The following is a 13871-nucleotide window of genomic DNA, read 5'->3' on the forward strand; positions in this document are numbered from 1 at the left end:
TTTATATTAGAATAGCTTGAAATTTGTCTCCTGAATACATCAGAGTAGTGTACTTTTACCCTAGCTTGCTGGCATCTCAGTACATTGCCAGTGAGATCTCTACCACCTGCTCAATTCCAAGTCTGCTAATACTTCCTTTAGGACCTAAGTCCTACTGCATGCCTCCTTTGCATCTTAGCATAAAATGGTTTGCCTGCTTTCTCTCTGTGCTTGTGTTCAGCCACAGGTCAGACTGCACCAGTAAAACAGTGCATTTTCTGTACTTGTCTTTTTCTTGCTATGAAGTTGGGATGAGATGTTAGGATGCTAGATATAAATATATATATTATATATATATTCACATGAGCTCCATAAACAAGAAATGAAAAAGAGGAGGAAACAGAAAAAGGTAAACAACCTAGAATAAGAAAAGATCACCTAACCTCACAGCATGACCTAAGAGATTTTTAGCTGTCTAAACTACCATGGTGTATCCTGCTCCCTTGACTGCCCAGACTCAGTGACTATTGGAAAATGCTCCCACTCCATTTCTCCTGTATGACTTAGTTTCCTTTTGATGCAGTCAAAATTTGGAGAGGCAGAAGACTTGCACAAGCCTGAAGATGTGCTGTGGTGTGGAATTATAGCGGAGCTGGAAAGTGAACTTTTATCAGTTTTTTTTGGTGATAACTTCAGGTACTATGGATAGATCTGTGGGCTGCAGACAGCTTGTATATTGAATAATATATAAAACTCAAAGTCCTCTCTTTAAAATGCAATTATTCAGATCAATGGTAAGAAGAAGAGATGGGGAGAAGCGATTAGAAGGATGTGGGTTTTGTTTTTAAAGGAAAGAGGAAGGAAGCTAGGAATTTGTTTAAGGTAGAACAGGAAGATGGAACAAATTTACATTTATGGGCAGTACTACATATTCGGAGAAAGAACCAGAGAACTCAGAGAAAGAATACTTGTAAAAAAAAGTTATACTCCTTACTTTTTGAACCATACAGATACTCTGTAAAAGTTGCATTTGCAGCAAAACTTTGCCTGTAAAAAAGATTAGTTATTTCCATGACTCATTTTGAAGGAAAAACAAAACAAAACAAAAACAAAGCAAAACAAAAAACAAAATACTTTATTCCCAATACAAATTATACTTTCTCACAGTTTTTGGGCTATAAAAAAGGTGGTTCACTTCAGGCAAGAAGTGTTAGGTCCAAGTTAGGTTGTTGGTTACTAGCAAGGTGAACAAGATAGTGGTTTATCCACCACTTCTGAATGTTAGGCTGAGGTACCTTGGTTTGAATATCCAAAACCAGCTACTAGATATTTCCACACTTCTGCAATAATGTTTACTCACCCTTGTAAAGCAATTTGAGGTGTTATATCTCTGACAGTGCAAGTAGTAATTAGCAGTAACGCTGAAGAGAGAGGAAAAAAAGGCTTAGAAGCACTGTAATATTTTTTTTAATAAACAATGGATTCTGACTTTATTTGCATAGCCAAATGATTTATTTCTGTACACATTGTCTGCCAGAGATCCCTGTATAATAAAGTCAAGTAATGAAATCTAAGGACACTATGGATTATTGTTTTGGTATATATGCAATGCTCAATGTAAAGTGGTTTCATGCAGAGAACTGAAATGAGACACAGATGATTCATTTACACATTTATTTACTATCCTGCTTATTCTATCAGACTGAAATGGAGAACAATGCATTTATTTTACAGACATTTGACATAAATTAAACAGATATTTTGATGTTGAACAATTGTACAGACTACAACATGCATATTAATATGTAGATTGGTGCAGAAATATTTAATTGATCAGCAAAACCTAGTATGACAAAAATAATAACCACATTTCCTTTTTTATGAAGTTAAAATGCAGCTGATATGAAGACATTGATACAAATACCACTAAATGTGAAAAGTTATTATTCTAATGGAATCAGATGGTTAGCTGGAAAAATAACGCTATTGTCAAACAGTCTTAGCTACAAAAAGAAATTAAATCAAAATGTTTCTAACAAATACAACAATAATGAAAAAAGCATGTTTGATGCAATTACCATTGCAAAATGCCCTATTATTTCCCTGCCCCACCCCTAAATGCAAACAGTGCGTGAAGCGAAAGCAGCATATTCTCCCACAAAATGTCTGGGGCATTTTGTAAAGGCAGATGAATGAGATTAGACAAGACTTATCACATACGCTTTTATCTCCTAGTGACAGTTCTTTGAAAGAAAGATATGTTGTTAATAGAGCAGTTTATGATGAAATGTTGCTAATTCTGTAAAATTGACCAATAGTGAAGACACTGCTATCGCGCCAAGAGAACTTGAAAAATACTGTTGTGCTTTTTTGTTTGCAGCATTCAGAGCATTCACAGAGGAATACAAAGTAAAGTTCATTAAATCAATAGAACTAATAGTAGTCATGCTACTGTACCTATGAAACTAACACAGTAATAACTTATAAACATGAATCAGTACATATTCTTAGTTGATATTTACAGTGATCTTAAAGCAATAGGATATGTATTCAACTCTCAGGTTCTTTGTACTCTAATCCCTCTGTGTTTCAGCTTATCAGCATGGCTCCTTTGAATTTTGAGAGTTACATAGGTAAAACTCTGCATAACTCTTTGAAAATGTAGAGGTATAAATCCAGAACTCTGCATCCTAGCAGAAGTACCCATGATTGTCCCCAACTGTGTTTTTTCTTTTTTTTTTCTTTTTTTCTTTTCATTTTGCAATATGTGTTAGAAACAGTTTCTTTTGCCTAAAGCTATAATATATTGCTCCATCCTTCAGTTTTATATAGGCAGAATTCCCATCGGCTTTCTGCTTAAGGACTCCAAGAACAGGCATAAATGTTTTGTATTTGTATCTCCACTGAGAGATTCTATCTGAGCAAAACTTAGAGCCAAAACTTCAATATAGAACATAAGTCCTTAACCTTGCAATCATTAAAAAAATAAAAATAATAATAAAAAAAAATAGGCTTTTTGTTTCTTGCATTCCCTTTTACAAGATATGCCCTTGAGATCAGAGCAACTAAGCACACCATCAAACCCCCCTAACCATGCAACTTAAATCAATTCCAACTGATGACCCACATGGAAAGATACCTAGGCATGGTAGTTGGGCACAAAATAGTGCTGATCTTCCATCACTGCTTAGCCATTTGCACAGACATTCACTTTTATTCATACCAGTATAAAGAGTTACTGTTAAGCTAAATAGAGTTACTTGCAGTCAGTTTTATCATTCTGCTGATTTAACGATTTTGGAGTGAGAGTCAAACTAGGGCTGTCAGTACTGCTTTAGTCAAACATAACACCAACTTTAGAGTAAATTGACTGTAGAAATATGCAATATTCAAGAGTGCGGCCCAAATTGCAAACCACAACTATTCCAATGTTCTGAAGAATATCAGACTGGTTGTTTGAATGATTCCACCTGGGATAAGTAGGAGAATAAACTTGGGACAATTTAATCTTTGGCTGTGTACAGCCATGTATACAGCCTCTTTTCATACATCACCGTGGATGACAAGAGCAAAATTTGCTTGAGTAAGAGATTTAGCCTGATTTCTGCAAAGATGCCAGTGTAAACATAACCACAGACTTCTAGATTTAGAAACATGCAGATACATATGGCTGAAGAATCCAGCCCCTTCATTAATGAATTACTTTTGCGTCATAAGTCATAGTTCCTCAATAGAAAATACGTAAAAAACAGTACCTCAACTTCATTTTGGTACAATAAATTTCAAAGATAATGTAATGCAAGACACAGCCTTTAGGTCTTTCTTATGTACCAAAATTTTTCTTTTGGTAACTGTACAAACTTTTGGTAACTGTACCTTCTGAAGTTAATGGATTTATATATTTATTTGAGGTAAAAAATTACTAATGAAAATAAGAAAATGAAATTAATTACCCAGACTGCTCTTAGATTCAGGATTTGCATTAAACACAGGACTACAATCAATGTCTAATGTAATGACATGTCACTACATATATGTAATGACATGTCACTATTCTGTTTGGTTCATGGGTATAATTAGGATAATCATATAGGATAATAATATCTTTTGAATTAAATATTACCTAATAGAATGTTCTTTACCTACTCCTCATTAGAGGGACCAATAATATTTGTGTGCTACTTCCTTCTTCTACGATGGGATCCATATGGACTTGTGTTAGGTGTCATAAAACAAAATTAAGTGGCAATTAATTAGCTATATAGGACTATGTTACCACTACTGTTTTGGAAGAAATCTCCATTACAGCTAAAAGGTAATACTTCTTAAATATTATAACACAATGGTTCCAAAATATTTAACCCTGCAATGGAAGAAATACAAGGACAAGTATGTTACTCCACCTGTAATGTCACATGGTGTATGATTACCGAACAAGAAACCATTGCATGATTCAAACAATTTTGCATATGCCTGCCAGTCATCTAACCTTTTTTCACTGGTGGAACTGATATGGTGGCTGCAAAGGATTTTCCTCCCAGAACAGTTGATCTGCTTTACAATGTAAGAATATTTCAGACAGAGTTTAAACTGAGTACCATTATTAATAAGAATGTGTTGGACAACAGACAAATATTCATACTGGTACTGATGGCTATCTTATTAGCATGTAACAGTCAGTTAGAAACTGCAAAGCTCTTGCAAAAGCACTGAACAAATGCACTGAAACATCTTGCAGGAGGAGGAGGATACCAGAGGAGACAGAGCATTTTAAAGCTAGAAAACTTGTGAAGTTGTGAGATGATATATGGCTGCAACAGTAACAGAAAGAAAGGACACTCAGTTCTTCTTGTTCCTCAGTTCAAATGCAATAGAGCCCCAGAGTTAATATCTATCTGTCCATTTGCACCTGACTATAAAAATATTTTACTGATTAACAAGACACATCTTATTTGTTGGGTTGTTTTCTGACTGATCCCAAGTAGAGGAGAAGGTTGGTGTTTGGAGGGAAAGGGGAAGAGATCCAAAGATCAACAATGATAAGAACGCAGACTATCGTCTTTGTCAGGAAAGTCTTTTGGAAAACAGTTACAGATCAGATGTTCATGTTAGGTAAGTTGGTAACAACATCACTGAAAATCTCAGTAGAGACCTGTTGGTTCTAGGATAAAAATTAAGATGGGGTAGGACGGGAATTAATCTTTTGCTACTGGCATTTTTGCCTCATTAAGTGTGACCAAGGATTATGTAATATATGTTTTATTATATCTCTAGTTTGTATAGTATATTAAAACATGTCGTGTCTACTTACTTTTTTCTGCCTTTCTTCCCCCTTTGTTGTATTTGCATTTCCTGCTTGATCTGTGCTGACTACTTTCAAAAAACATATTCTTTGCTTTTTTCTTTTTTTTTCTTTTAATTTTGTTTTTACATGAACAAAATATAGAACTTTTTTTTCTGTCCAAATGACCCCAAAATTAAATGAATGAAAAGAAGACAGTTAGGAAGGCCCTGGACATTTTTAGCAGGCAGGCTGTATTTACAATGGGACTTGAAAAAGACAAGTGGTATTTGTACTGAACTGTGCCTTAGAGATGAGGTTGAAGGAGTTAATTAAACAGTTTGAAGCTAAAACTTGTTTCAAACAGATCAAAGGAAACAGAAACAAGCTCAGGGTACGTGTAGGGAAAGAGATCTAGTTTTAAATGAACAAGTTCTTTTTCACTTAGAGAAGTGTATAAAGAATATAAAAATGTTGCCAGGTGTTACCTGGTATGAAGAAACTCAAGAAGTCAATTGCCATTGTGATTTATGTATTTGTTATAGGCAAAAATACAGTTTTCTGCACTCACTTTTGGTTACATAATCTTGTGCTAAAAAGAAACAGCTCTTTAAGTCAGTTGCTCTAGTGTTGGATCAGATATCACCTCTTTTACATCACTGTTTGAATTTTGAGACCAATTTTGAAGTGCATTTGTGTGAGGACACAGTGCATTAGATTTCTGCATTAGCACAGAAGCTCCTATATTCTATACAATGAAGCATTAAAAGGCCTTTTGTGTTTTTGTTTAAAAAAGTGTATTTTATAGAAATTCTCTAGTGCAATAACTTCCTACACCATGTTACATTCTTATATGCTTCCCCTGTAAACAGCTTTCCTGCATGAACTTACTTTGCAGTTTGTGCGATATGTTATTCCCCCCACCCTGGATTTGGATTAACATGACTATTTACTCAAAAATTGTTCTGATTACTCTATGAGCATCCTTTAAATGTGTACATTTGGTTTCATCATTGAAAATTAATTAAAACTTTGAATAAGGATTTTGTAGTTAGTACAAAATATAAAAAATAGATTGATTGCAAAGCTATCTCCCTGAACAATCTTCATTTTCCAGCGATACGAAGAATCAGACTCCTTTCAGGTGCACAGGGGAGGAACTTCATCTCAAGACTCCTTAAGCTGTTTTGAAATTCCACATCTTTTGGAGACTGACTCCAGCACTCCCCTTACTGTGGTGAATGGGCAATAGGTCTGAAATGGCTTTGAAATTTTAGAACGGCAGAAAATATACTCAGGTAGTTTTGCATAATTCGCTACATAGCAATTCAAATCCATGATGAATGAAGAGATCCTGGACTGCATTTCTTATACATGCTGTGCTAAAATAAAAGTTAGGTCCAGTCCTGCAACTACTCAAGTACTTTGATCAGGATTTAGCCATGAGCTAGGTATTCAGGAGTGGATCACATGTATGCGGCCAAGACTGGAAATACCAAATGTCTAAACCTGTGATTCTGGAAATAATATTCAGCGTAGTCAAAAGCATATAATGAATCAATGAAATTTTAACAAAAGCACTTCTAAAGCTTGACCCTTTTTCTTTCAAAATTTAAGAAAAACCCACAACATCTGTTAATAAAGAGAATTATGTTTCTTTTGCTTGTACAATTTCAAAATAACTGTGCTTCTCTGAAAACATTTAAAATATGACAGTGAATAAAGGCCTGGTCTTCTCATCTGGCTTACACAGTTAAAGCTCCTGTTGATTTTACTCAAGAGTCTAGCTGTCCTCATTTACTTTCAGTTATTCCCTTTTTCTGGCAGACTTACATTGGTTTCAGGAGCAATTCATCTGCACAAGGATTGAGGTTTTAATTTTACCACTATTGAATTTTTAGTGATTTTCATAGGGCAGAATCAGGTTTGCATAAAGTACTGGTTTAGCTCAGGAGAGCTTAGAGCTCAAATTTCTGCTCCTGCAAAAAAGTTCCCTGTGGCTGGACTCCTCCGTTTCCAAAAAGTGGCACAGATCTGAGGGGCCTTTCTGAAAGTGTAAGGGTCAGCTGAGGGAAAAAGCACACAGTAGGAACAGGGCACAGACCTCAGTCTTGCTAGAACAACACCATTATCTTGAATGGGATTTTTCTGTGGATCCAGAGCATGGGATCAAGTCCCGTTTGGACTTCATTTGGTCTTCATTAGTCCACTAGGATGTAAAGGCAGACAGAACAGGCCCATGTGATTTCATTAAAACTGCACATAGAAAATACAAACCAACGCCTTAGGCATATAAAAATTGACTGGCATTTAGTTTTTGTCACTGAAAATATCTAGCAAGAAAAAAAAATAAGATTAATGACTATAAAGTATTTCAGAGCTAAGTTTTGGAACAGTGAGACACAATATGATTGAAATGTTAAGCAGGATGCCATATAAATAGGTAAAATTGAATGCAGCAACAAGTTGCAATGAACTGCAACTAAGGACAAAAAACAACTCTTTTTTTTTTTTTTTATTTATTTTGAGAATTAATGACCAGACATTGTTCTGAAGAAATAACATTATATTCCCAGTGTTTCGAATGACTGAATACATACCTCGATGTTACCGTGTTGTGGAAATCTAACCTTACAAATATATATAGATATATATTTAAACAAAGGGACTGTTCTGTGCTTATTATTTGGTCCAGCCACCAGAGTCTGTGTTTCAAAGCTTTTCAAACTTGCCTCTTCTCCATGTGGCAGGCTTGAGTGAGGTCTGTGGCATCAGCCCAGCTGTCTCAAGCAGAGGGCAATGTTGCAATAAAATGCTTGTTCTTTTACATTAAATGCACTAGGTGCTGATTTTTACTCATTTAAATGACAGAAAATGACACATGAGTAAAAAGTAGCCAAGTTCCACTATGGGAAGTAGAAGCCTGTAGTTTTCAACCACATCTTGGTTAGTCTAAAGTGCTTTTAAGGTTCCCATTCTTGTCTCAGTCTTTGCATGTTTATTGTTAGACTCCTGACCCGGAAGAAGCATTATCTCCCTTTTGTGCTTAGGGAAGTGAGAGGCTCAATCTCAGGCAACAGGCCCACGGAGGGAATTGATGCTCATCAGACTTAACTGCTGGACCCTCTGGCTGTGGGGCTGGACTTACTGCTCTTACAAAACTTACAGCTTTGTAAGAAATTGGTTGAGGGAGCATCCAAATTCAGCAGAAATCAGTTTCATAGGGCATGTATGTGTAGCTGCATACTTTTGCTTATGATTAGGATTTTAGGATTTAGGAAATACAAGCAATGTATAGTTATTTTATTATTATTATTATTGCACAGGAAGCTACTGGTGCTGGCTAAAAATTAATAGCTTTTTCAGACAGCGGTTAAGTTTGTACTTTGTCATGAAGGCTTTGGTTCAACATATTTTACAGAAAGGATACATAGCTGGAGAATGTCAGGGAAACCAAAGATGCTTTGGCAAGTGTCACTGGAACTATTGACATTTCCCTTTATAAGGAAAAGCCTATGCTCAGCTTTTGGAACAGTCATTGGAATATGGGTTGAGGCAAAGCTGGTGACTCAGGTGATACCTTCTGTCAGTTTAAGCTTGTCTCTTACGACCTTACCCCATGATGGCTTTAATAGCACTGCCATTACTGAAGTGTGGGCACTGATTTGGAGCTAGAAGGGAAGGAGAGCTGTCAAGAGTTCTCAAAGATCACATAGAAGCAAATATTTTTAAATCAAAGGAAAAAAGAACGTGGGTTATATTTCTGTTAAGACCAAATATACTAAGATGAGAACTTTTGAATATGTCTATATAGCCTTTGGCACAATTTATTGCCACAGAAATAATTCTATGTTGTTTGTTTTTTATTTTTGTTTTAAATTTAAAATGGAACTTTTTTTTTTTTTTCTTAGTTATGAAATGTTGGCAGTATTCTATAAAAGTATCAAATGCTTCAAGTTCTGGTCATTAAATCTTTGCTTTTCCTCATTGGATCATTAACTAAACTGACAAATGCAATAACAAAAATTATGCAAATTAAAAAAAAAAAAACACAAAAAAACCACTACAATTTACAGCACAGATAAACTAAAATACTGTAGTCCCTTAATTAACAGATATATCATGAGCTTTTTAACAGAAAGCAAGATATGTGAGATGCTTTAAGTAGAAGTTGCAATTTTGCAACATAAGTCTGTACAAAACCTCCAGGCAGCACGCTGTGAAGGAAGTACCTGTGTCCCAGGAAATTCTTTTTCCATAAATCCTTGTTAACAGTAGCTTTCCCCCCAACCCCAAACTATTTACACATATATGCATTTTGCAAGCTCGAAGCACCTTGTTTCACATCATTATGAATGCATGCATTGACATTTCATCCTTTCATGTGCAAATTCTAAAATTCGTTGTAATCAAGAAAACAAAAAAGTTAAAAGAGTTCAAAACCTGTCTACAATCATAAGTGAAAGGATCAAAAATGTCAGATGTTGCAGAACACTGGCTCCTAACAGAGCTCTCTTTATTTTATTCACTGTTCTTGAATCAATTTTTTTCCTTTTTTTTTTTTTTTTCAATTTGTTACAAAAAGCAGTCTTATTTTTTAATTAAACAGTATTTAAACTAAACAATTCTTCATGCCATGCAAAAATAACATTTTATGCACTTTTTGAGGCTTTCCATGTTTTAGTTCATAGGCATTACTAACTGTGGCTTAAGAAAAAGTATTTTTATTGCTCTTGTAACTAGTCACATGCTAGTTTCACGTGTGGGACAGTAACCAGTTTCTCCTGGACTTGAATGAATTTCTGGGGCAAATAAATGGTTTTCCATTTTGTGACCTTCTTGGTTACTGTCTTTTTTTACCTCACCCACAGCATGGTAAATGTCTTGAGTACAGTTGTGACTCATGCTTTTGGGTGAAGAGCTGACCTGTGGCTCCTCTGTTAAATGGTTGCCATCACTGTGTTTATCCCCACAGCAATTTGTCTTGATATCCTGTTGTTTCTCATGTTTTATACTGTGTAACTCCATAAACTCTTCTTCTTCTCCAGTGTCTATTTCGGTGAAGCTTCTCCTTTCTTTTGAAGGGAAAGTGAAAATTTTTTGTTTGGGAAACAGAGGGGATGATTTTTTGGAAGGTCCTTGACAAAGTCCTGATGCGTCAGCACCAAGTAAAGGTCGTTCACCTTGGGGTGAATTTTCTTCCAGGAGAATGGTGCTGATGTGCTGAGGGGTAGCCTGGGTAAAGTCTGCTCCTGCCATCACTGGCAGTGGCCTTGCAGTGCTAGGTGGCGTTTGTGGAGCACCACCTCTATTGTCTTTAAAGTTAACCTTAAGGGATCTGGATTTTAATGGATTGCTACCTTTCAGAGAACTTTTTGGGCTTTCCATGGCAGTGTCAATATGTAAATGACCATGCAAAACAGCTTGGGATCCACTGCCATCACTGATAACAGCTCTGTCGATTGGATTATAGTCAAAGGTGATATCTGTTGGAGAAAACATTCTGTCTTTTGTGAATGGTATAAACTGAGAACTCCTTACTCTTTGGTTGTCTTCTGGGTTAACAGAATCAGTTGGGAATCTCATTTGCAAGTGAGAGCTAGGAAACAAAGAAAGAGGAGACCGCTCTGTTTCCGTGAAGTCAGTGGCACAGCTGGCAAAGCTGTCAATACTGGATGTGCTTCTCATGTCTGTTATGATGTCTGTAGGTCCAGGTGGCAACGGATCTCTCTGGCCTGTAACTTCTTCCATCTCTATTTCTTCTTCATACATGGGTGGCTTTGCTGACTGGTCTTGGTAACCAGCGTTCAGATTAGGCTGAGACTGAGTTTTAGTAATTTCGTTATATAACATTTCCAATTTCTGGGCACTGAGGTGCTGTGGGCTGGAGGATGTTGCAGCATTGTTTAATTGCTCATGGGAGTCTTGTTGACTAACTTCTTGGTATTTGTTCTCATAAGACTTGTTTGAGCTTGTTTCAGACATTGTCCTTCTGGCCCATTTCCACCGGCTTGGGGAGAGGTGGTTGTCATCGACTGTCTCCTTCGGGTTAGCTGCTTCTCCAGGCTTACTTGGATCTACTGCTACATCTATCATTTCCATACTGCGAGCAAAGGCATCTTTCAGGTTCATGGAGACAATGCTGCCATTTCTTTTAGCTCTCTCAAGTGCTTCTCTCCTCTTAATTGCCTTCTCCTGTCTTTTCTGCTCCTTGTAAAACTCTGAGAAATTGTTCACAATAATTGGTATGGGCAGGGCTATGACCAGCACTCCAGCAATACAGCAAAGTCCTCCAACTATTTTACCTAACAAAGTCTTAGGATAAATGTCGCCGTATCCTACAGTAGTCATAGTAATTGTTGCCCACCAGAATGATGCAGGAATACTGGTAAATTTTGTAGCATCCTCATCCTTTTCAGCAAAGAATACAAGACTTGAAAATATCATTATTCCCATGGCTAAAAATAATATCAACAAGCCCAATTCATTGTAACTCCGCCTGAGAGTAAAACCTAAAGACTGAAGGCCTGTTGAATGTCTGGCAAGTTTAAGAATCCTTAAGATCCTCATAATACGAAATATCTGAACCACACGTCTGACGTTTTGGAACTGCAGTACACTTTTATTGGACTCTGTGAGGAAAATGGTGACATAGTATGGCAAGATAGCCAGTAAGTCAATGACATTTAATGGGCCTTTGAAGAATTTCCACTTATTTGGTGAGGACAGAAAACGTAAAAGGTACTCCATGGTAAACCAAGCAATACACACAGCTTCAACGTGTGCTAGCTGAGGGTTGTCATTTGGCTGCCCAAATTCATCTATTTCTTGAAGCTCTGGCAGTGTGTTAAGAGACAAAGCAATAGTGGACAGTACGATGAACAGAATGGACACAATGGCCAAAATCTGTAAAACAAAATAAACAATGTTTTGGTTAGACTGATGCAAGTGTATTTGTCAGGATCTGTTTGTGTCAAATAAACTCAGAATTATGGAAGCTGTTTTGACTCCTGCATTCATTATTTGGTTTTAATGTTTTGATTTTTGCACAGAGAGAAAACATTAGAATCATCTAGACATGGTCAAAATCTGATTGTTTTACTGTCTTTGGTAAGCCAATTCATTTCAGAAAGGCAAGCCACATCTCATCTTACTATTTTTCAAATTACAAATGGAGGTAATACGTAGTGTTGCAAGTTATCAAGTGAAGAATATAAAGTTCCTATCAACGTGCAGAACATTAATCTATTAGTTTTCTGCATGAAGTGCAATTATGTAAAACTGTACCCAGTGCAGAGAAACGATTGGGTAATACAATGTGTGAGCTGTCAGTTTAGTACGTGCATACCTTCCTAGTCATGCCTTAATTTATGAGTCAAAAGCCAAAGCTAAGAAAACAAGAGGTATTGTTCAGGGGACTAGGCCTGTCTAATTGCAATGCCTGAGCAAATTTTAGGTGCTACAAGAGTTGAAGACATTGACTCTGAATTAGGTAGAGAGGTTTAATACATTAAAAAGTACACACTAGGATGAAAGTGAACCCAGTTTCTCATAATCATTAAAATATGGAAGTAGATGAATACTTTCTAATAATGCTTTGATTTCTGTTTCAGGAGTTGGGTTCTATGAAATATGTTATCATTCATTTTAATGAGGTTCAGGCACCTCATGCCTGATGCCCTGCCATGTTGCTCAGAATTGCTGGTCATTCTCATTTACAGAACCAATATTATGAAACCAGAAATAGATTTATCAGAGAACATAATGTTTCTTTTACAAAGTTTGCTTATTCATATTCAAGGTAATACAGACAACTTTGAGATGGTGTGCAAAGTGTTAAAGTGATGAGAAAGCTATTATAACAGTTTACTTGGGTAAAAATACATTATTGCTTTGGTTAGGAGTCCTAAGTAAATCCAAGCTTTCATTAAAAATACTGACATTATTTTATGTTTTAAGGCTCAGTTTAAGCTCATTCTTAAAAGCATTTGCTTTCATTTCTCAGAAATGATGCTGTTAAATCCATTTGGTGATGTTTGGTGTACTTCCAAGGACACACTAGGTCTGATAAAATTGCTGTGATACCCAACCAGAGTGAGATGCAGCTGGGCAGAATACAGGTGTGATTAGTATAAGGGAAGCGATTGGCTGCAGCAGTGATAACAGTTCTAGAGATGGAAATGCCATCTCGTTGTATCTGTGAGAAAAATAGCAGTAAGCCTGTTTCAGATGTGGCTTAATAAACATGAAGTCAGCTCTCTAAGCACAAACCAAAATTACTCATGAGGGTTCATATTTGGCATCATGTACTTATGTGCTGTATTTGTCCCTTTTCGGCTAAAAATAGTACAGAACAGGTAGCACCTTTCATATTTTGAAGTGTTTCAGAAAGATTTGCATTCCTCCCTTCCAGTGCTGCTTCTGCTGTTTTTCTTTTGAGTTGTATTTATTAGGGGAATAAGATTCATTTATTCCTCCTGTCAGGTGAGTTGTGAATCAACTGTCTTCATTCTTCAAACAGCCCATCCAGAAGACATACTCTGGTTCATCTGTGCTGTTTAGGGGGTCATACATCCCTTTAAAGCTTCTGCTACCCACAACAGAAAAAGAG

At 36.4% G+C, this 13871-nt stretch overlaps 1 protein-coding gene across 4 annotated transcripts in view; it reads right to left on the minus strand.

Annotated features, from left to right (window-relative positions):
• Positions 1-6895: 6895 nt before the first annotated feature.
• KCNB2 (potassium voltage-gated channel subfamily B member 2) overlaps positions 6896-13871 on the minus strand; it is a 198323-nt gene continuing 191347 nt past the window's right edge. For all 4 annotated transcript variants that reach the window (XM_083822999.1, XM_083823001.1, XM_083823000.1 and 1 more), the window contains one exon: positions 6896-12166. In XM_083822999.1, coding sequence (XP_083679125.1) covers positions 10004-12166 — 2163 coding nt within the window. In that variant the 3' untranslated portion in view covers positions 6896-10003. The remainder of the gene's footprint in view (positions 12167-13871) is intronic.

This window comes from Anser anser (assembly GCF_964211835.1).
Source record: "Anser anser genome assembly, chromosome: 2".
Classification (NCBI taxonomy): domain Eukaryota; kingdom Metazoa; phylum Chordata; class Aves; order Anseriformes; family Anatidae; genus Anser; species Anser anser.